General features: G+C 38.4%; 1 protein-coding gene across 1 annotated transcript in view; it reads right to left on the bottom strand.

The window, feature by feature from the left end:
* Positions 1-24,110, bottom strand: part of OVCH1 (ovochymase 1) — a 75,792-nt gene extending 51,682 nt beyond the window's left edge. The window contains 15 exon segments of the mRNA XM_036865994.1: positions 157-337; positions 1,424-1,498; positions 3,017-3,145; positions 4,208-4,298; positions 5,035-5,165; positions 5,276-5,416; positions 6,626-6,759; positions 12,690-12,777; positions 15,163-15,349; positions 16,866-17,017; positions 17,622-17,717; positions 21,942-22,114; positions 22,888-22,985; positions 23,265-23,383; positions 24,003-24,110. Of these exon segments, the coding sequence (XP_036721889.1) occupies positions 157-337; positions 1,424-1,498; positions 3,017-3,145; positions 4,208-4,298; positions 5,035-5,165; positions 5,276-5,416; positions 6,626-6,759; positions 12,690-12,777; positions 15,163-15,349; positions 16,866-17,017; positions 17,622-17,717; positions 21,942-22,114; positions 22,888-22,985; positions 23,265-23,383; positions 24,003-24,090 (1,883 nt within the window). The 5' untranslated portion in view covers positions 24,091-24,110.
* Between the last annotated feature and the right edge of the window lie 252 nt (positions 24,111-24,362).

Raw genomic sequence — 24,362 nt, forward strand, 5'->3', positions numbered from 1 at the left:
GTTTAAATAGAGGCTAGATGGACCTGGGGCAGAAACACTGAAAGGAAGATTCATGCTTTAGAATTAGTCTGGATGATTTTAGAAGTTAGACAATTTTATTTATGTCCTAGGTATGGTACATAAATACGTTAGTAAAATATCATCAGTCTCACTCACGATTGCACACAATGGGCTGCAGTCAGAATCCAAATAGAGCTGATGATGGCACCTCCACACTGGTGATTGCCTAGAAACCTCAAACCCACCTGCCACGGCCAGCAGTGGGGGCAGGCTTCTTCCCCTCCTGCAATTCTCCTGGAAAGCCACTGGGGACTAAATGGAGGGATGCCACAGACACCTACAGCAAAGGAGATCAAACTAATGACCCATCCAACTGAAATAATTAAGGACACACTCTTCCCACAATGGCTTGCCATAGCCAACAGTAGTAATTCCCAAATACCAGATGAGTTTCACGAAGATATAGATTCCTAAGACCCATCTCTGTAGAATCTGATTTTAAAAGCTTGCCTAGGTGACTCTGCTAAGCAATCAGGTTTCTAGGTACTGCCCTAAAAAATTATATTTATTCATTCATTTAACAAATATTTATTTAGTGTTTGGTGTTGCCAGGCACTGTTCTAGACATTGGTGACATATCAATGAATAGCATACTGTAGACAAAAATCCTGGCCCTCATGGAACTTACATTCTAGTAGGAAAATTCTGTTTGTTAGCAAAGGATACAAGGTTCTTTATTATACATCCTTGTTTAATCTCTCTTTCTCATTGTATAAAACCATTTACCAATCCCCAAACATACCAAATTCGCTCAGACATCCAAATGCTGTTCTCTTGTCTGGAATACTGCTGTGACTCAGATCAAGTACTATCTTCTCCATGAAGTCTTCTCTGACTCCCCCGTAAGAGGCAGACAATTTCCCCTCTTTATAGCTCCCTGTGCAACTTTCTATTGATATTAAAACCCATCAACTAGAACATATGAAATACATGCATACAGAGCAATGAAAGTTCGTAATATTTAACCAGACACTTAAGATTATAATGAAGTTAAAAGTTGCAAGTGTGTTAAAAAAATGAAAACAAAAAAGTTTTGTTTTCACCCTTTGCCCCCAAATGCAATATCATATTAAACACAGAATTTAAGAAGATATTTTAAATATTAAGCTTGCATAGGAATAAATGAGGACAAGGATTGCTCTCTGTACCTCTTTTTTCCGGTCATAAAGCTTATTTCTTCTTCCCTCTATTTATAAGTCTATACTCAAACCCAAACAGGGTTCTGGAAATTTCACAGGCTTAAATATAAAACACATTCTTGCTCACTGTGAAGCTATATCAATGCAAGATGAGGTTTCTGTAAAGAGATAGCTAAAGAAGAAAGGAAATTAAACAGATAAGAATCACATGGTCATCAACTCACCATATGGAATATCTTTTGTAGAAGATACAGCATTGATTTTGGAAGATGATGTTGATCCAATTTTGTTTAAAGAGCCTGCAGAGGAAAAAAATATTAATTGAAAATATTTAGAGTAGCCTATACTAGCTGACCCTACTTGCTTACACTGGTCAATCATAGAACCGCTCTTAAGTTGATCTAACTACTACTATCTTTCAAATGTTAAATGCCAGATCCCACATATGTGATTTGGTCGTATATCTCTTAATATCCCTGTTGTACCCGTCTAAGCATTTCTTCCTTCCTTGGCTCCATGAAATTACTCTCTTGGTTTTTTAAAAATATATCTATGGTCATCTTTTCCCAATCTCAGTCTTTATTTCAGGATCCTATTATTCATTCTGAAAGATATTCCACGAAAGTACTGTTCATAGCCCTATTTTTATTCATTTACATATATATGACTTCCAAATGTCTGTCTTTGATCTAAATCTCCTTCCTGAATTCTAGATCTAGGACTAATTCTAGGACTGCTGGATACCTCCATCTGAATCTCCCACAAGCTCATAAAAATCCACATATCTCAAATGGAATCAATTGATTTTAACAGTCAAGATGGTCTTGTTATGTTTCTCTGTATCATTTAATGACTCTACCATCCATGCAGCCACTCAAGCTAGAATCCTGGAAATCATGCTGGAATTTTTCTTCTTCATATATCTCCTTCCCCACAACATAATTAATCAAGCAATGTCAGAATAAATTCTTACCATGATTTCCTCATTACTCTCCTTGTGAGTGAGTTCACCCTTAACCTCTAATGCCATCTTCTACATTACCACTAAGGTTTGAATTCTGGCTCCACCTCTTGCCAGCTATGCACCTTTGGTAAAGTTATTGAACTCCTAAGCCTCTGTTCCCTCATCTGTGAAAAGGGGAACAGTATACAAACCTCTTAGGTTTGTACTGAGGAATAAATGTAATATTACATGTGAAATGCTTAGTCCATACCTGGTACAGGGTGAGTAATCAATAAATGTTAACTAGATATGCTGTCACTGTGGTACTTAACATTTAATGTCCTGTGTCCATCATGATCTAACTCTCGCCTTTTTTATCATTCCCTCCAAAACTCCAACAATGTTGAGGTATTTGTAGTTTTTTGTACATCATCCATTCTCTGTCACATTAGGGTCTTTGCATATGATATTCCTTTTGTCTGAGTAAAGGCTACTTTATTTTCTAGAATGACTAGAATCCTACTAATCCTTCAAAGCCCTCAAATATCCCAAAACAGAGCCAATCTCATTTCTGAGTTACACTCTCAAATCTGAATTATCTACTTTTCATATAAGGTGCTTGGAATATTTTTTGATCATCTAGTGGACATAGTTTCTTGGCATCATCTGAAGTACTTCTTAAAGCACAGGTTCCAGGGCCCCATTCCACATCTACAGAATCAAAATCTTTGGGGCTGGGCCCAGGAATCTGCATTTTAATTTTGCTACCTAGGTGATTCAAGCACCCTAAATTTAGGTAAACATGGTTAAATTATTTTCCCTATAACCATTTTCATAAGCAAAATATCACGATCATACAAGTGTTTATACTCACCTGAGGGTAAAATGCTGAATCTAGCCTTGAAGCGTTGGAAATTCTTTTCACCATCACTTTCAAAATGAATCACCATCATGTTACCAGGACTGAATACCCGAGTAGGGTTCAAGATTTCACAAAGCTTAGCTGTAAAAGTTTTAGGGAACTTTGCTTTATAGTTACAAAAAATTAAAAATCAGAAAACAGAGGTAAAACATCATCCAATTAATTTTCTTCCAAAAAGTTTTGTTTTCTCCAACTTTGCTTTGTACCCTTCCATTTCATGTGGGAATCAAACACTAGTTTTAAGATAACAATGTACTATAATTTTATCTCGCAAGAAAAACTCTATAGATAGGGTAAGAATATCTGACTTTTAGTATGCATAGAAACCTCAGTTGACTGTTAATTTATAGACAATGAGAAGAGGTGAATTAAAGAAAATCCCAAACTTGGTATTCCTCCTTCCAAACAGAGCATGGCTACACTTCATGTAAATAGGTAACACATCTGAAATCTGCTTCACCTAACCCCCACTCTATATGGGTCCCGATCTGCTGCATCAGGGAATTGGGCTCCCTTCACCTGCCCTGACTATCCAAATAAACATTCCAAAGTTATCTATATTCCTGGCCTCCAACCCACACTACACCTAGCTGAGGGACACACAGTAGGTGTTAAGGATGTGGCAACATGGCCAGAAGGGATAATTTTTCATACGCAGTAAATTGGCAGGTCAAAGCTGAAAGTATATTTGAAGATTTAGTTCAAAAATTAACTTCTAGGGCTCACGTAGAAATTATAGCTTTGAATAATCTTTTTTTGGTTACTTTTCTTGGACATAAAAATGAATATATCAGCAATTGAAGGGATTAATACAGAAAAAAAAGTTTAAAATTTTACCTTAAATCGCTGCCAAAAATTTACTCAGTGTTAACATTTTCTTTTTTCCCTGGGACCTCCTTTTCACCTTCCAAATATTCTGAAACATTCTTCAAATTTTGCATGTTTCTATTAAAAACTTTACTGGTAAATCAGTTGAAGTGATAGATTTTAAAGCTAAAGTTTTATGGCATCATGAGTTTCCAGTATAAGAAATTCATATCTCCACTCTACCTCATGGTATCCAAGGAAGCCAGCCAATGCTCCAACTACTCTGGTTTGTCTCATACTTTTCAGATTAAATTTAAAGGACAGAATATTACCCACCCACCCCATGTTCCTCTTCAGGATCACCATAAATCACAACAGCATGAGTACAGTTTTGGTTAAATTCAATACTAAGGTCTTCAAATGTCAACTGTATAAATTATAAACATAACCAGAGAAGTGGTCACAGAGAAGATACAAACTTTTAAAGTTTCCCTCTATACATTAAAGGGCTCTCAGTCACACCCTCATATTCCATTGGTAGAAGGGTAAACAACTGCAGCCTCTTTGGAGGGCAATTACTACCAGATTTAAAGACACAAACCCTTTGACCCAGTGAGTCCACTTCTGGGAATTATATACATCCACATCGTCCAAAAACAGTGACACAGGAACATACCAGCATTGCTGGCATGGGCAAAGACTGGCAACTCACTAGAAGTCTGTTAATAGGGAACTGGTGTAAGAAATTAAGGGACATCACACAATATAATTTAATGCAGTTGTTATAAAGAAGCCCTCTGGGCTTATCTAGAAAGATCCTTGAGATATTTTTAAGTAGAGAAAGCACTGCCAAGCAATATGAATATATACATGTTTGTAAGTGCTCAGAATCTCTCTCTATGGATATTCCAGAAACTTATCAGTGTTTGATTCCAGGAAGTAGGATGGGAGTTAGATGAGAAGGAGACTTACTTTTTGTTTTAGTCTCTTTTAAACTGCTAAAACATTTTAAACTACATACAAAGATCCCCTTTTAGAGTTAAAAAAAAAAAGCAAATAGAACATCTTAATCATATGACAATTTAACAGTTCTGATGAAGCAAGTTCTACTAAACACACACAGCTAATTTCTTGATGAAGTAAAGGCCTCCTTAGTTGCTTACCTTTATAATGTGTTTCTCTGGAGCATGAATCAACCAGTGACACCCTACATTCCTGGGCTACAGGTGAGGAGAGCCAGTAGAGTGAATCATCCCTTCCACCACCAGCAGAGCCCCACTCCCACATCCTGAACCTATGGAAGTGCTGGGGAAATCCTAGGTGAATAGCCAAAGGCATTCCCTCTTCCTCACCCTCATATCACGGAAAAACAGCAGGGAATCGCATGCCTGATTTAATACCTACCTGCTTCTGAGTTCTTCCGTATAGCAGTAAAGGTAAGCTCAAAGCTGCTGCCACTGTTGTCTGTATCAGAAACAAAGGTAACTGTGGCCTCATTGGTCTCTGTCAGCAATGGTGAGGGCAATATATTTCCACAGACCTTACCTTAAAAGCAAAAGAAATTGAAATAAGATTACTGAAAAATGATGGAAACAAACTTAGACACGTGCTTTTCTGATACTACCTTCCATGAACTCTCTGTTCTAAATACCCCAAAGTATACAGTGGTCCCTTTAATTCATTCTACACTCTGTTTCAATAATTTATACTCCATTTACTTCCGCATACCCAATCTCACATGTCCAAATTCTACTCATCCTTCAGGGTCTAAGTCAAAGTCCAGCTCTCCATAGACATCCCCTGACAACCAGTGGAAACGAGAGCTTTTCTGAACCCCATAGCACATATCCTATTCTGTGCCATTTCTTACTTTGTGGTACACCTTTATTTACCTCACCAAACTGCAAGCTCAGTAGAGCAGAGACTGCTTTTACTCTGTATACGTCCAGTACTTGGTATGATATCTGGTTTAATGATTGGTTTAAAGAGTGATTACTGGGTAAAAAGGTCTGAAGCATGAAATCATTTAGTCAATAAATATTATAACCCTTAGCACAATACCTTGACTATAGCATTCTGTCAAATACTTCTGAAGAGATATCTGTCCTAATCATTGGCCATATGGAGACCTAGAGACCGAGGTCTATGCCAGCTCCAGAGACCTTCTATCACGCTTAACACATAATATTTCAATTAAAGTAAATATATCAGTTATGCTTATATAGCTTATAAGAGGTATTCAATAAAAGAAATTAAATGACATGAAATTATCTATTGTCATAAGAACAAAGAAAATTATAAAACAATGTAGAGTTCAGTGTGTACAGTTAATATTTATAGATAAATATACATCAAAATGTTAGCAGCATTTACCTCTAGGTGGTAAGGTTATGAATGGTTTACATTTTCTTCCATATGCTTTCTGTCTGTACCAGATTTGGCAAACGTGCACTCGCTTTTGTGGTAAGAAGGAAAAAACCGACATGGCCTTGAAAGGAAGTTTCTGACAATTGTGAGATCAATTTCGTTCAATACTGCTATTAAACTTGAGAAAGGAATCGATAAACCTCAGGAAATATGCTGGTCTTTGCTTCCACTCTTACCACACACACTCTTGGCCCCTTCAAGAAGGGCACAGTTTGTAAGATGAAATAATTTCCCTGTGTGCAGAAATCTAATTTCAGATCCTTTAGCCCCTCTTTGGTTGTTTGGATACTCTAAAATGACAAATGAAAATAAATGTAGCATACTCACTAATAAGCACTCCACTGCTTGATTGTAAAGATACATAGTCATGGTCACATTCAACTTGATTTTCTATGTCTAAGCTTGTAAATTTTATTAGGATAATTTTATTTTCTGGTACCATTATTTTCCAGATACATAAGCTGCAGAGGAGAAAGTGAAGGAAGTATAATAAATGGCAGTCAAGTGTGACAAATAAGATCTAATATCTGAGGTTTAGCTCACAACTCAATACTAAAATTTTACAGGATATTAGAAGGTAAAAGGCAAAGGAAATTCTTTATGTGAGAATAATTTGTTTATGCTCAAATTGCTGGCATTTCTGCAACAAATGGAGCAGTATTAATTAGAGAATGGTCAGAAACCACCCTTTAAATTTCATTTAGTTATAAAATGCAAGAATTTTATCTATGAATTTAAGAAACCTAAGATTCATCTCTCTAATTTATTAGTCTAATTGAAAATTCATAATATTCACCCAGAAGTTGAATTATGGATTATGAATTATGGATTGACCATGTAGCATATTTTAACCCAAACCAGCCACATCCTCCTAGGTCAGCCTAAGTCATAATCCCTGCAGTTGCGATGTTAGCCAACTTCCAGTAAGGTAAGCTGTGACCTTTTACAAATATCCTTAGAAACATGTTTAAACATTTTGAAAGTAGTTTACATAATTTAACACACAATCCTTTACCTTTATTTTTCTACATGAATTCATACTACTTACTCAAGAAAAGAAATCCCAATGGGCCAGACATCCTCAGGGTCTTCTATGGCTCACATTTATGTGAGTGCAGAGCAATTTTTTTTTTTTTAATTGACAAGTGACCCTCTGTCATGATTTTCATTGTTCATTTATTTATTTTTTAATTTTTTTGAAGTATAGTTGATTTACAATGTTTCAGGTGTACAGCAAAGTAATTCAGTTATGCATACATACATATTTTTTTTTCAGATTCTTTTCCATTAAAGGTTATTAAAAGATATTGAATATAGTTCCCCGTGCTATACAGTAGGTCCTTGTTGTTTATCTATTTTATATATAGTAGTGTGTATCTGCTAATCGCAAATTCCTACTTTATCCCTCCTCACCCCTCTCCCTCCTTTGGTAACCATAGTTCATTTTCTGTTTGTGAGTGAGTGCAAAGCAATCTTATCTGGAACCTAACATGTCAGAACGAGCTTCCTTCTAAAACTCCATAGTCTTTATCAACAACCTTAGACCTGCTAACTGTCCCATTGCCCTCCAAGTAATAACTTCTCAGGACTGTAGGAGTTATCCAACCCTTTTATGCCCAGTTTCCAAAACCAAACACTGTAATTCTCACCAAACATCTTCTCCTTAACCAGAAACTCCTTGCTTTACTCTTTTTCTATTCAAGCTCATCATCCTGAACTAGATGTAAAAATAGACTGCCTAAAATATTATTAAAATCACTTTGATTTAAAAAGCAATAAGCTGCCTAAAATATTACGATGCCCACTTTTCTAAGCACTTTAGTTGGAAAAGCGCTCCATATCCATCTTCCTTCTTGGGATTCATTACCCCCCGCTGAGGTAGGCAGGAGAGAAATTACTCCCCCTTCTCCAAATAGAAAAACTGGCATTGATATTGAAAGAGTCATCACATCTCACATATAATGGGAAATACAGTTTAGGCTTTATGACTTCAAAGGACACTGCTTTCTCCTGTTTTCATCATATTATTTTCTAATTCAAAATCTCTAACTCAAAGATGGAAAATAGATTTCAAGTCACATGCCAACCTTGATTTATTGTTAGTGATTGCTGCATTAAAAGGATTCTGAGGTCTAGTCAAGCTGAGTGAGAGAGGGGTATCAGAATTAATCACTGATTTATTCATTCAAATATCTATTGAGCATTTATTATATGCCAGGCACTGTTCTAGGCTCTAAAAGCTGTAATATCTTCCATGGAAGAAGACATCTGAATGCCATGAATCTGTCATTTCTGAGAGTCTAGCTACCACCTACCAGAATAAAGACAGGCTTAGAGAGACTATAACTCCCTGCTTTGATTTCACATTATCTCTTTCTCCCTTACCATTGGCTAATTAACTCCATTTGGAATTTAAAAGACCATTCTTCCATCATTCAAGTTTGCTTAGCATGCTGGAGTCACTAAGTAGGTAAATTGGCTCCATGCCTTATTACATTTCTAAAAAATGTCTTTTCACATTTGAACATTCTAAAATCAGAAGGATCTTACAAAGGAGTCTTACAGTTCGGTTAGAAGGATCTCACAATGTTAGTCTTACAATCAATGGATTGAAAGAGTGTTTCAAGAGAGGATTTGTAATAGTTTTGGCCAGTCACCTGGGGGTACTATTGACTGCATACTACTTAATTTTTCTGCTTGAGGTGTTTTAGACTACACTAGTGGTGAAAATTTTAGACTACATACTTGTATGAATATTAGCTTATGATTCAAATTCTCAGGAAGATTTGTACCCCTCCCTACATCCATTGCCAAGGTTGAGGCATGTAACTTTCCACATGAGTGGGCTTATGCCTGGTATAGCCTTACACTGAAGGTATAGGTGTCCCACTTTTATATGGAGATCTCCTAATCTTGGGTATTTTGTTTTCTTTATTGATGGTACATAAAATAACAATGAACAAACAGTCTGTTTTCGTTGTGTTGAAATATGGTACAAATTCATGCTAATATTGAGTTGTAATGTAGCTGAAAGTCTTATTCTCTTTAGTTGACTTCTTACTTTAGTCCCTACAAGCTATTTAATATCTTAACTATTTAATCTTAACTTCATTCTCTAAACGTGAAGCAGTTCAAAGCTCACAATTACTAAGACAGCATCTAGTGCAAATTCCTTCAAATTTCCCATAGATTACCTTGACATTTTCTGTTACTTTCCCAGGAAAGGAATTATCTTCCTTCTTTCTAAAGCTAAATCTTTATTTGTTGTGTTCTCATGAAAGTTCCTTCACATATATATGTATTTCTCTTGACTAATCACTCTTACTCTCTCTTCTGCCCATAAGAACAGTTAGCCCTACCCTTCAAAAAACAAAATCCCCATTTCTCTTAATCCTAGTGCCCTATTACCCAAAGCCACTGTCCCATCTTCCTCCTTCTCTTCACTGCTCAACTGTCTTCCTCGTCTCAAACAATAGCAGTTCCTTCCTTCCTGTAGGTCAAAAACCTTCAACACAATCTTAAGTCTTTCTCTCTTGAATCTTGAAACCCAAATTTTCAACTTGTTAGCAAATCCTGTGGCTCTACCACTTCTCACCACCTCGACTGTTACAAACCTGGTCGCAGCTATCTTCATCCTTACCGGGATTGCTGCAGGAGCTGGTCTTTCAGCTCTTGCTCCTGCCTGTTCTATGGTCTATTTTCAACACAACAGCAAAAGAGATCCTTTAAAATGTGTCAGATCATGTTCCTCCTCTGCTCAAAGTCCTCCAGTGGCTCCATATCCTACTCACAGTAAAATCCAAAGTCCTTCTTATGCTCTAGAAGTTTGGCCACTCATTATCATGACCACTTTCGCCCTCTCTCACTTAGCTCTAGCTAAGTGCTATTTTTTTTTTTTTTTTCTGCCAGGAATATCCCTTCCCAAGATGATCGTTTGATGGCCTCACTCATTTCATTCAAGTCTTTGTTCAAATATCATTTTCATAGTGCAGTCCTCCTGAACATCTTCCCCAATTATTGCACAACTCAGCACTCTCTACCCCTCATTCTTGCTTTATTTTCCTGTACAGCACTTACCATCTTCTATTGTATGTAATATTATCTGTATTATCCCCACTTTCCACCCTACAACTTGCCCCACAAAGGAAAACATTTTTGTCTGTTTCATTCTCTGCTGTATAACTAGCACCTAAAATAGTGCCTGACACATCTTAGGGCCTCAATTAATTTTTACTATTTGGTGAAGGGATACCAAGTTTTCAGCAATCACTTAACACATTGTGAATATAGCTTCTAACCTTACAATTCTACTGAATCAGTTCCTAAATTTTGAATTACCATATCCAATGGCATTTTATCTGAACTCATTTTGACTTTTGCAATGTTTGATACTACTAAGAACACCCTCTGTCTTGAAAGTCTTTCTTGCAGAGATCTCTTCAATACTTCATCTAAATTGAATCACAAGTTCTCTGTCTTTGAGGGTAAATTGTCTGTCATCTGTGTATCTCTTATCCAATAGATAAATGCTTTCTAGAATCTCACGCATAGCCATCCATCCTCTGCTCAAATATCCACTTATAAAGGAAATTCATTATCTCCTGTGCAGGCCATTAAATCTCAGAAATCTCTCAAATTAGAAACTACTTTACATTGTATTGAAATCTACCTTCTTCTAACATTTACCCTCTGCTCTTGTTCTCAGCTCAGCAGTTAATCAGAAGTCCAATTCTGCTTCTATGGTAGCCTTTCAGATAAATCAAGACAGTTCCTTCCCCCTGTCAAGTCTTCTTTGGAATGAATATATTCCTAGTTCCCTCCACCACATCTCCCAAGGCACTGTTTTGAATTCCTTTTTATCTTGGTCATTGCCCTTCAGGTAATTTCCAGCCTATCAGTGTTCCTCTCTAATGATTGTATCTAGACACCTCCTGCCTACACCCCAGCCCAGGACTCTAATAGAATAGGACTCTGGATGCTATTCTTCTAAAAGTTTAAGCAAAGATGGCAAAAGCTTTATTGGTATTATATTATTACTAGGTTGACTCACAGAATGTCACCTTAGACTCTTAATAAGCCTTTTAAATATGGGCTGCAATTAAGCCACATCATTTCTGTCCTATACTTGTAATGGATATTTACATTTATTTTACATTAATTTTGTAAATTATAATCTCACCACCCTTTTGACTTCCCATTTCCCATGGCATAAAGTCTAAGCTTCTTCACATGGAATTCAAGGTCCTCTACAATTAAGGCCTTTTTATCTTCATTGTCCACTGCTACCCCAGTTCCTGTTTACATTAACATTGTTCTCCAGCTGCACTGGGACACACTGTCCAAACAGCCCTGATATTCTTCACCTCCTGACATTTCTTATACACAATTCCCTCTGCCTGGCATGATCTGTAGAAATCTCTTATATGTTAGAGCTACAAAAGACTTCATGAGCAATAAACTCATAACTATGCTTCACTGTCTAGTTTCAATACCATCCCCTTAACTGAAGCATCTCTACCCCTCCCAACCACAGTACACACACCTCACAAATCACTGCAATAGGAACTATTCTCTCCATTGTCAATAGTACCAACACACCTTGGTAGTGTGGATTATAAAGCTTATTTCACCTTGTTTTATAGTATAGTTATTTTTGTCCAGCTCTCTCCTCCTACCAGATTATAAACTCATAGAACTCTCATCTACCTTTGAATACCTTTCAATGCTCAATGTGATTTTTAAAATGAATGTAGAAGACTTAAGAAAGTGAGATATTTGCAAAATTAATTTTTAAAGCTTAAAGATATTCTTAGCCATATAGAGGACAAGGTAGGTAAAAAAATTTTTAAGATACTGAAGCTTATACATCATGAACTATTTTCCCTCTTCTAGGCAACACTGAACAAAGTATTACAATTATTACAGAAATAAGTGGGACAGGATTAACCACTAGATTCCCAAAACAATCTCACTACCAGCAGCTGTTAATGTTAGATATTTGAATACATCAATTCAGGTTAAGTTCCAGTCTTTTTTTGTTTGTTTATTTTTTTTGTTTTTTTTGGCTGTGCCCCGCAGCTTGTGGGATCTTAGTTCCTAAACCAGGGATCGAACCTGGGCCCCCTGCAGTGGAAGCCTGGAGTCCTAACCACTGGACTGCCAGGGAATTCCCCTCGTAAGCTCCAGTCTTAATGTTGATGATTCATACTAACAGGTATCAGAAATACCAATTAGCAAATATTTGTCATCCAATACCAGATAAAATATTTAGGCTTTTATGTTAATCAAATAAAGTAATTGAGATACCAGATAAAATTGCCAAAACATGGCCCCTTAAAATGGCATGATTTGGGGGAAAAACCCAGGGATCATTCCTACCAGGGTTACGTACCGATTATGAGAATGGTTGCTCTCTTTCGAATGGGGATAACGAATCTTCCCATTTTCTCCAAATAACACTGTTCCCTGAGGTCTACAATCTTCCAAAACATAGGAAAAAAAGCTGATTATTTTGCTCAGACATGGACATTTCAAGACATATTGTACAGACTCAGCTTGAAGCTATATAATTTATATTATATAATTCGTATTTATGGAAATGCATTTGTTTGTAGGTGCCATGACCTATACTTTGTATTTGCAGACTTTGTTAGGAAAATTTCTAAATCATAATTTTAAAAATATATAATAATTTTATTAATTAACCATCTGATATTCTTTACAATACTTTTTCTCCCACTTTTACTGAGGTATAATTGACATATAACATTATATTAGTTTCAGGTTTATGACACGATTTGTTATTTATATGTATTGTGAAATGACCACCGCAGTGAGTGGAGTTAACATCCATCACCATACCTAGGTACAAAACTTCTTTCCCTTGTGATGAGGACTTTTAAGATCTACTCTCTTAACAACTTTCAACTATGTAACATAGTATCATTAACTATAGTCATTGTACTGTACATTTTTATCTCCAGGACTTATTTTATAACTGGAAGTTATAACTTTTGACTCCCTTCACCCATTTTGCCCACCCACCACCTCTGGCAACCACCAATGTGTTCTCTGTATCTATCAGCTTTTTTTTTTTTTTTTTTTTTTTTTTTAATTCCACATATAGGTGAGATCACACAGTGTTTGCCTTTCTTTATTTCATTCAGGATAATGCCCTCAAGGTCCTATCCACGTTGTCACAAATGGCAAGATTTCATTCTTTTTTATGGCTGAAGAGTATTCATAATATTCTTTATCTGAGTTCTTCAGATTTAACAATTACCCAGTTTTCTCAAATCATGAGTCATAGTGAAGCTGTCAAATTATAGTGTATGAAACTAATATGGTGTTTTCCCATCTCTAACTAGGATTTCCTGGGTTATAATAAAATACCTTTGTATAATGATATTAAAGTAAAAGTACACAACTTTTAGCAATGACATGGCAAGTCTCCAGCATTCGCTCAGAAATTTCAGACTCCTGTGTCACATTTTAATTGTTGGAAGCTAGAACAGGCAACTAGGGAATGAGAAGCTTAGAAAGATGATATTAAGGAGGCGTTATTTAAATAAATTACTTGTCACATTCTGATATTCATTTGACTGTGGAATTGATGGTTATTGCCTGATTTCATTGCCATTTTAAAATATTGTTACCATTAACCTTTGTTCAGCGCTTGTTAACCTTTTTAACTTTCTCTTCTAGGTGATGAAAACTGAATAGAATTGTTACCAGGAGAAAAATTTCCCCCTGCAGTAATGGCAATGAACAGAACACTTTTACTCTGAAGACCAAATGAAAGTGAGCTGAGAGTGGGCTCTTGTTGGAGGAAGCACTAGTATTCAGCTGGACCAGCAGCAGGAGTGTTTTTCAAATCATCAGCCAGGTGGCTGGTCTTGGACTACAATGAGGAAAGGAGGGAGGGAAGGAGGGATGGCGGAAACACTGTGTTCTGCTGCTCTGGGTCCTGGCCTTTGTGTAACACATTGTGTAACACATTTTGTTCTTACACTCAACCGCTTGTTCCTGTAAGCTGTGCTTCCTTATGCCTCTTTATTCTGCAGAGGCTGTCCCTTGTGCCATTTTCTTGAGCAGATGCTGTCCCTTTTCATTGCAAACCTTCTGGCCCCTCAGAACTGAGCCCCCTAGGCCCCCCCCCTCAGTGTTCTTATAGCTCTCTGGGTTTATGTGAACTTCACCTTTTATCACAACTATCCATTTACTTCTTTGTCTCCCCCAGTAGTTGGGAAGTTCCTTGAGGACAGGTTTGGCATCTGCAGACCAATATTTATTTGCCGAATCTAGATTTTAGTGCCATAGAACAAAAATAACTCTCCAAAGCCTCCTTTATGTTTCCACTCTTGCCAAGTAAAATTAACAAGGGTGAAAGGGAGAAAGGGTGATTTTTTTTTTTTTTGGCCTTGGGGCAGGTGGGATCTTAGTTCCCCAACCAGGGATCAAACCCGTGCCAGGTGATTTATTTTTAATGATCTTAAGTAGTTTAGGAAAAAATTATGTCAACTGGTTAAATGCAAACAGAATCCTCTAATAAGTCTATAAGCAAAACTATTTTAAAATCTCATAAGTACAAAAAAGCTCACATTTCATGAAAATCTACATGACCATAAACGTGAAGATCCAGTTGATGTTCAAATTAAATTGACGGGTATCAGTGTTAATTAATTCAGAGTTAGAAGTTTATATACATTGTATTAGGAACTGAAAACAAGCCATATTCTTGCTTTATTTTAAAGCTTATTTCTGATTATATCTGCAACATAGAGTAACTATCCTTGAAAGAAGCATGACCATTTTTTGAGTTGCAATGAAATGAGGAAGGAGGAATTCATAGAAATGACACCCACCTGTCATGGTCTGAGTGATAAAATCCATTAACTCAAACACCTTGGAAAAAATGCCAGGTGATGCCCTTCTATGGTTATTTCTGAAAGGATTCCAACCTCTAGCACAACCAGCTCCCCAGGAAGTTATCCCAGCAAGAACCCAGTTTCCATCGTCTCTTCTACAAACAAGTGGACCTCCAGAGTCCCCCTTTTATAATAGAGGAAGAGGAAATTTTAAAATAGTCACAAGTTAAAAATATTTTATCAGGTCCAAAAATATCAGCACACATCTCAGAGAGAGAAGTAGAGGCATATAAGCCCAAAGGTCATTATTCATCAACATTTTTTGTCTATCATTTTGTTTCTTCATCATTAGCTTCAAAGGACTGTCTTTTCACTTAGATGTAACCTCCTTCCACCCACTTCATGCAATCTTGTCAATCTAACACTTAATTCCTCTCTTCCTCTCAGTCTTTTGGGAACAATCATATATATTTCAAAATAAATAGAAGGAGAAGGGGGAGTTCACAGATATATGCTTCAACTATAGCTTGTCATCTGGAATTGCTCAGAAAGACTGTGTCACATCCCAAGCCCACAGCACCAGTGAATAGAGCCTCTAAAGTCATGCAATAGCTCAAGGCTTTAAAAACAGAATGCCTGGGAACCCAATTTTGTCCCAGGGGCTATATATAAAGGATCCATTGGCTCTCAGACTAGAGGATAAAGGACCCACAATTTCAGGATCCTTTCTTTAATAATTCTTCATAATGATATGTTGCTTTGAAAACATGTCAATTTTGTGTCAGATTAAACCCCCTCAAAAGGCACAGAGTTGTTTGAGAGCTTTATCCAAAAAATGATTGCTTATAAAGGATGAGACAGGACAAAGCAACCTAAGTCTACCTATGTTCCAATTTAGAAAGTGGAATAACTGTAAATTTCTATCTCTTTCATCCCAAACTCTTCCTGGTCCTTATTCTGTTGCCCCCTAGAAGAAAAATTAAACATTTTTCCAACAGAAAATTTTAGGGACCTTCACATGGCAGTTTCAAGCTGCTTGCTGGCAAAGAATTAAGAATCCCTGCTCCTACAGTTAAAAAAACAAACAAACAAAAAACAAACAAAAAAACCACTTTCCAAGTAAATTATCTTCTTCATCTAAAACTTAAAACACATGTCTTTCACAAATTGGCCTCCCTTTCCTTTCTTATCTTGTCAGGATTGGTCTTCTTTGTGAAGCTGTTATGTTGGCCTTGGGAGGTCACTGTCATTCACAACATCTTTTACCCCATAGTTACTATAGCTATGCTATCCTTGGTCAAACTTTGTGCAAACACTGCATTCTTCACTAAAGCTTGAAGAAAAATTACAATGTTTAACAAAAGGTGGAATGAAAACTAATTCAGAGCTGACCTAATTAGTTAGCCAAAGTGGTCATCTTGTTTGATTCCATTAGGCTGGAAATGTTGAAACCACCTTCCCTGCCTCTCCTCTTCACTCCCCCAAAAAGAGGTACAGGGGTAAGAATGGACATGGGACAGAAAAGAATTCTCTCAGCCCTGGTCAAGGAACCTTTTTCAGTAGAAGCCAGATGGAAAGATGAGGGAAAAGGGAATCTTGAAGAAGTAACCCCCCAAAAGCAGCTCAGGAGAAAAAAAGACAGAATCCACTATCACCCACGTGATAGTGGGTGAATAACTGGACTGGTTTATGCTTTTTACCTGACAGGTATCCTTTTCCCCATCAGGAAAACCGGCACACGACATGGTCCTTCCCAGGGGAGGAAGGTTCATACCCTTGAGCATAGTTTTATATGTTCTGTCATCCATGATGGGAAGTTCCACTTCCTGTAGGACATTTGAATATTCTGCTGCTGTGGAGAAGGGACTGATATGTTAGTCAACAATTGTCCTCACTGAAAGAAACCAATAAGAAGCTTACAAGTTTAAAACTTGTAGATGTTTAACCAAAATGTAGAAGGCTTTTTTTTAAGCTGTGAATATTATTTCCTAAAATCTTATACTATGTGATAAAGGACATTTTTTTTAAATTTAGATTTTTAAGGTAACATAGGCAATTGTGGCTTCTCTGAATATATGCTTAAATGTTTCCTCAAGAGGAAAACTTTAGTCAATAAGGCAATTTTCTGTAAAATTCTTCATTTAAAAAAAAAATCACAATATTAAAGGTAAGGAAGCTTAACTATTGTTACTTTACTGTATTATTCTTCATCTATTATAGTCACCTCTGGTTCCTTCATCTGACACACCTAACCAAAATGGCAGTAGGAGGAATTTTATGTAGAGCCTTAAGTATAGACTTTTTATGGTGAAGACAACCAGAAGTCTTCATTGGGCCAGAACTCAAGGGGGAAAAACCCAGGATAAATGTATTATTCAGGACCAACAAAATTCCTGCTTCCACTGGGCATGTAAAGGGGCCTGGAAGAAATATTACATTCTTTTGATGCCTCTTACTCTTTGAAATCTTGCCCCATCCACTGGCCATGCAAAAAATCCCTTCTTCAAATGTATCACCTCTATGGGGAATAGAGATCCGCTGAACAGTAGTTCCTGAAAAAACAACAGTAACAAAAAATCATAAGAGTCACAGACAAGTAATGGCTAAATATATCCGGAAACTGACGTCTGGTTGATTTCATGGTTTCTACACTTTCTTCCTAAATGTAATAATGACATACATTTTAAAAGTTTTTCTCTCTCAAAAGAACTATTTCATATTTATAGAAATTTAGAAAAATGTAAGTAGAATAAGGAAAAACACGTTACACATACCACAATGACCCTCCCCAAACTAGCAACATTTTAGGTTGTGCCCTTGTTCTTAAGGGATAGTTTTTCACTCAAGAGTAATTGAGCACTATTATGTGCCAAGCACTCTTCTGGGCCTCAATGAATTAGCAGAAAAAAAGAAATCCTTCCCTGGCAGAACTTAGATACAAGTGTGAGTGAGTGAGCGAGTGTGTGTGTGTGTGTGTGTTCGAGGTGGGGGGAGTACAAACAGTAAATCTAATAATTTAGTTGTTAGGTAATATGTGCTCAGATTTTTCCAGAAAAATCAGAACAGGGTAAGAAAGATGAGAAGTCTGGGGATTAGGAAAGATAGCATGGGAGATGCAATTTTAAAAATGGTGGCCGAGGGGCTTCCCTGGTGGCGCAGTGGTTGAGAATCTGCCTGCTAATGATGGGCACACGGGTTCGAGCCCTGGTCTGGGAAGATCCCACATGCCGCAGAGCAACTAGGCCCATGAGCCACAACTACTGAGCCTGCGCGTCTGGAGCCTGTGCTCCCCAACAAGAGAGGCCACGACAGTGAGAGGCCCGTGCACCGCGATGAAGAGTGGCCCCCGCTCGCCGCAACTAGAGAGAGCCCTCGCACAGAAACGGGGACCCAACATAGCAATCAATCAATCAATCAATCAATCTTTAAAAAAAAAAAAAAAGAACTGCTTTAAAAAAAAAAAAAAACTGTAGTCGTGTCATGCCTCACTGAGCAGAAGCTGAGGGAAGGAATCAGGCAGTCATCTGGGTGGAAAGCATTTGAAGAAGAAAAAAACAAAATGGAAAGTCCCTGCAGTGGAATCATGCCACATACGTCTGAGGAAGAGTGGGGAGGTCAGGATGGCTGGAGCAGATTAAACAAAAGAAAGTTTAGTAAAAAAATAAACAAAAAAGAGGTTAGATACAGGGCTAGGATGAGGGTGATGTCAGCTGATAAGAACACTGATTTCTATCTGAGTGTAACGGAGAACCACTGAAGTGTTTTCAGCAGAGTAATATAATCTGACTTAGATTTCAAAAAGGATTATTCTGGCTGCTGGGTTAATAATAAACATTAGGGATGCAAAAGAGGAAGCTGGAGATGATTCAAGAGACCATTCAGATTAACCTAGGCAAGAAATGATGGTAGCGTGGAACAGGATGTTAGGCGTGGAGAGGGTGAGGCAAAAGCGATAGAATTCTTCTGATGGAGTAGATGGATAGTGTGAGAGAAAGAAGAATGAAGAATGAGTGCAAGGTTTTTAGCTTAAACAACTGGCAGATAGAGTTGTCATTAATCCAAATGGAAGGCTGTGGATAGAGCAGATTTAGATGTAGGGGATAATCAGGATTTTATTTTAAACATATTAAGTTTGAGAAGTCTATTAGCTATCCAGGTAGATCACTAGGCAGTTGGCTATAAGAGCCCTATTAATCCCAGTACCATATATAATACACAGAAACCTGGGCTGGATATATAACATCTAGAGTTATCTTCAAGTAATTGGTGTTTAAAGCCTTGATCCTGGATGAGATCACTAAGGGAGTGAGCACAGAAAAAGAAGAAGCGGTCCAAGGGCTGATACCTGGGGCACCTCAACAATAAGTCACGAAGAAGAGGAGGAGTCATCCGAGAAGACTAAGAGAGGTTGTAAGAAGAAGTAGAAGGAAAACCAAGGGACCCCTAAAAATCAAGTGAGGAAAATGTTTCCAGGAGAGTATGAGCAACTCTGTCAAAACTCCTATCCTTTTTTTTTTTTTAACATCTTTATTGGAGTATAATTGCTTTACAATGATGTGTTAGTTTCTGTTCTATAACAAAGTGAATCAGTTATGCATATACATATGTTCCCATATCTCTTCCCTCTTTTGTCTCCCTCCCTCCCACCCTCCCTACCCCACCCCTCTAGGTGGTCACAAAGCACTGAGCTGATATCCCTGTGCTAAAACACCTATTAAGTAAGCTGAGCATGGAGAATTTATCTTTGAATTTAGCAACATGGACATGGTGACTGTGACATGGGCAAATTTGGAAGAGTGATGGGGGTGAAAGTGTGATTAGCTTGGATGTCTAATAGACATCTCAAACCTAATACACGCAATTATGAGAACTGAGGAGAGGAAATTAACATGCCAACATGGCTCTTCATAGAGTTTTTCTGTAAAGGGGAATAGAAAAAAATCAATAGTTTCTTTTGATATACAAATCTAGTTTCAGTTATTCTCTCTCAGTATTTTGATGATCTTGTTCTTTCGTCTTCTGACTTTCATTACTGCTGTTAAAAAATTAGCTGTAAATCTAATGGTCACTTCTCTGTTGGAATACAGTATTCTCTAAATTTTTTGAGATCCACGCTGGGGTTTTAGGATGCTATAATTTCAGCACAACATATCTAGATATAAAATTATTTTTAATATTATAGTTTGAAATTACTAGTCTTCTTAAGTCTGAAGGTTAGTGTCTCATCAGCTATGACTAACCCTCACTCACTTTCTCTTAAATTATAGCCTCTCTCTCCCATTATCTGTATGCCTTCTAAAGCTCAAACTGATTGTTTACCATACTCTTCCAGTCTATCTTCTCTGTCCCACTTTTTTGTCTCTTTGGATAATTATTTCCGATCTTCTACTTCTCTATATTTGACCTAATCTGCTACCTACCTGATTCTGATTGCTGTTATTTTGGACTCTCTCTTTGGTGGCAACTTTCTCTTCATGCTTTTAATTGTGTGCTCTCATTCATTAAACCTCTATGGGAATACCTGCAAGCTGAGATTTAAGGTTCATCTCTTCAAAGAGAATTTACTACCTTTGCTTCTGCCAGAAACCCAATCACTCACCTGGAACAACTTTAAAGTCTTGGCTTGGAGTTTTTGGTGACAGGTAATGTGAATGCCAGCATCGAACCTGAATGAAGCCTGGCTCAGGCTACAGATTCTTCTGAGAGCCCTCCGTTCATGGCCAAGGTACAAGTATGTAAATTTCCTTATTCCTTCACTTTATGTGGTGTTTCTTCCTTTTTCCCCTATCTTTTTTTTTTTTTTTTTTTTTTTTTTTTTTTTTTTTTTTTTTTAATTATTTATTTTTTTATTTTTTATTTTTGGCTGTGTTGTGTCTTCGTTTCTGTGCGAGGGCTTTCTCCAGTTGCGGCAAGCGGGGGCCACTCTTCATCGCGGTGCGCGGGCCTCTCACTGTCGCGGCCTCTCTTGTTGCGGAGCACAGGCTCCAGACGCGCAGGCTCAGCAACTGTGGCTCACGGGCCCAGTTGCTCCGCGGCATGTGGGATCTTCCCAGACCAGGGCTCGAACCCGTGTCCCCTGCATTGGCAGGCAGATTCTCAACCACTGCGCCGCCAGGGAAGCCCTCCCCTATCTTTCAAAGCATCAGCTTTCAGGAAGTCCCAGGTTACATCCATGGGAAGCTCCAATCAGACTTTCCCATCCCCCATCCTACTTCCATGCAGGCTCCTTGCATGGCCAGTTAAGGCTCTAGGTTCTTAAAGATCATTTAGATGCCTCAAGGGCAGTCACTGACTTCAGTGCCTGGCTAACTTCTCTGGATCTGTTCTCTTTCATTGTTTTTGGCCACTGAACACTTCCCTTTCTTGTATTTTAAAGAAGTAGATTTTTAATATTTTAACCAGCATGTGTAGATTATTTGTGCTGACAGAGTGTCAGATATCTAGTACATAACAGTGACAGAAAGGAGAAGTCTCTGAAGACATTTTCAAATGTCCCACATTCCTTGGCTAGAGCTGAGTACAGGTAGATGGCCTAGAATATTGCCCAGTCAAGACACTGGAGTACTTAAAATGTTGATTAAGTTAAGCATACGTAAATCGTGGCTGGTACAGTGTTTTCTATATGTTATAGATTAAACAAAATTATTTTTTAAGGAACAAAACTTAGCTATTCAAATATTTCTAGATATATACACAGGAATTGAAGTTAACTGGCAGAGAATTAATAAACAGTTTTCTCCATTATATTTTTTTGTACTCCAACACTCCCTACTTACCAAAGTTGGCTTTGTGTTTTAGATATAGCAGTGCAATATCAAAACTCATATATCCAAGTCTGTTGTATTTGGGATGGATAATAATTTCTGAGACAGGAATTTGCTGTTCCTCCTTATCCTTCTGAAAGAGGTTATACTCCGCAGCAGTCACAGTCAGATGCTTAATTTGTTTCCTAAAACCAAAAAAAATCTTTCAATAAGTCTAGTTGTCTCCCCCAAGAAAGACAGTCTTGGTTTCATGTAATTAAATGAAAGTGATTAATGTACCTTTAAGCATTTCTAAGTCTTAAAAGAAGATGTATCTTTATTAGTGATTATTATCAATTGTTATAATTCCCTGTAAATTATAGGTATCTACAAAAAGTCATGGTTTTCAATCACAGAGTGTTTACATTCTGTGAACCCTTTCCCCTAGCATCAATTGTCTTTCTGCATAAAATATTTGTGTCTTCTTTTGTACATAAACCAGTCTATATATGCTCTACCATTTTAAGCAAGATAGAAAGGTTGTTCCTAGAACTGTCCTTCTTTTCCTTTTACTAGTACCCTCTTCTAATCTAGTCAAGTATCTGTTATTTCCACAGTATTTTTCCCTCCTAATTACTGAAACTCAGATTATTATTAGAACATTAGTGCATTCATTTAACATTTGATGTTAATACTTTATTAAAATAAGTAACCATCACCCGTACCCCACCACTAACTCCACAGATCATAGATGATGTCTGGGATCTTTGGGGTCTCTGATTAGTAGAGCAGGAAGCACAAGAAATCTTGGGATACACACAAGTTTCTGGGAATCAGGAAGGTCAGTGGATCGGTGGACAAGAGGGAAAAATTAAGAAAGGGACTAAGATTGACCCTTGTATGGTATTTAGGGCATCGAATCTCCCAGTCCTATTGCCATGGATCAAGGTTTGATAAGTAATGGAAATCCACAACTTACTCATCGAGGCTAGCCAGGCAGTGTGCTGCTGTAACCACCAGATCATCTTGAATCAAGCTTCCTCCACAGAAGTGCTGCCTACCTAATTTCAGGGAGACCTGCCCAAGAAAAAAGTTATGAACACAACTAATATACATTTCCACACAGATGTCATCTCCTCCAGAAACATTTGAAACCAACTCTTCTAATATGATGTCACATTAAGACACTGATATAAATTGGTTAGGAAGAGATTTCCTATGAAGTAAACTCTTTGACAGTGAGGTCAAGTGGGGCCCAGAGAAAAATTACATGTTAACCTGGAGTTGTGGTATTTGAAACAAAGGAAATAATTCACCGTTTTCTCATTAAGAAATCAATGTCTTTGTCATACCCACCTGCCACGGGTGTCCACCAACTGTTGAAATTCCCCAACTACTAATTCTAGAGAAGAACCCCGATTCCAAGATAGTTTCCGTACTTTTCAAATCAACTGCACGAATTCCGCACTTCAGTCCTGCGTGGGAGAGCATATGTGTGATCACACACACACACACACACGGTACCTTATGTAAGCGTTCACTTTATCAAGATTTCCACGTTCGGATTTTCCTGGCCTGGCTCAGGTGTTCCGGTGTCACTCAGCTGCAGGCTATCCCCTTTCTTTTCTCAAGATACCCCTGACACGATACCACTCGTTGCCTAGAACTTGCCTCGCGACCCACCCCCTCCCTGCCCTTTACAGCCTGAGCTAGCTTAATAAAAAAGACCTGGGCGCTGCATGAGGGCCTCTCCCTCTGGTGATGGATTCGGGGCTTTCTCTGGGACGGTGAGCATCACATAATTTAGGTGGAATGAAAGATACTGGAGAACATATGCTGCTCCGGAACAGAGCTATCAGGTTTTAAGTTACTTCTCCTTGGTTATCTTTCCTTGGAGGAGAATCCTTAGCACAAGCATGATTAGCAGATGTGCCTAAAAACTTGAACTGCAGAATCCAGAGGACTGCAGAAGAAAATCCGGCCCAGGACCTTCTAGGGCACCCCTGGCTGTTCTCCTTTCTGGCCTGGGGAGGAATGAAGCCCCCTTGCCGGCGCTCAGCCGCCCGCAGCCTCGGCGCCCAGGACCGGGCTCACCTCTGCTCCGCCAGGGCCAGGGGCGGACCGCGGGCAGCAGCAGCAGCAGCAGGAGCCGCAGCGAAGCAGCCCCAGGCGGCGTCCGCATGGCGCCCGCGGGCGGGGCCCCGTCGGTCTTCCTCAGACGCCGGCGGCGCAGACCCGGCGAGGAGAGGCGCTCCGGCCGCAGGGCTCGCGCTCCCGGAAGCGCCTGCGCTCTTCACCCCCTCCCGCGGCGCCAAGGGGCCGCACCTACCGCGCCGCCGGGCGCACAGCTTTTCCTCCTTAGGACCAGCCGAGCCTTGGCCGCTCTCGGGCCGCCCAGGTGTCATAGCGACCCCGCCATCCGCCCCCGGAGATGGGAGCGAGGTGACCTCGAGG

This window comes from Balaenoptera musculus, chromosome 10, assembly GCF_009873245.2.
Source record: "Balaenoptera musculus isolate JJ_BM4_2016_0621 chromosome 10, mBalMus1.pri.v3, whole genome shotgun sequence".
Taxonomy (NCBI): domain Eukaryota; kingdom Metazoa; phylum Chordata; class Mammalia; order Artiodactyla; family Balaenopteridae; genus Balaenoptera; species Balaenoptera musculus.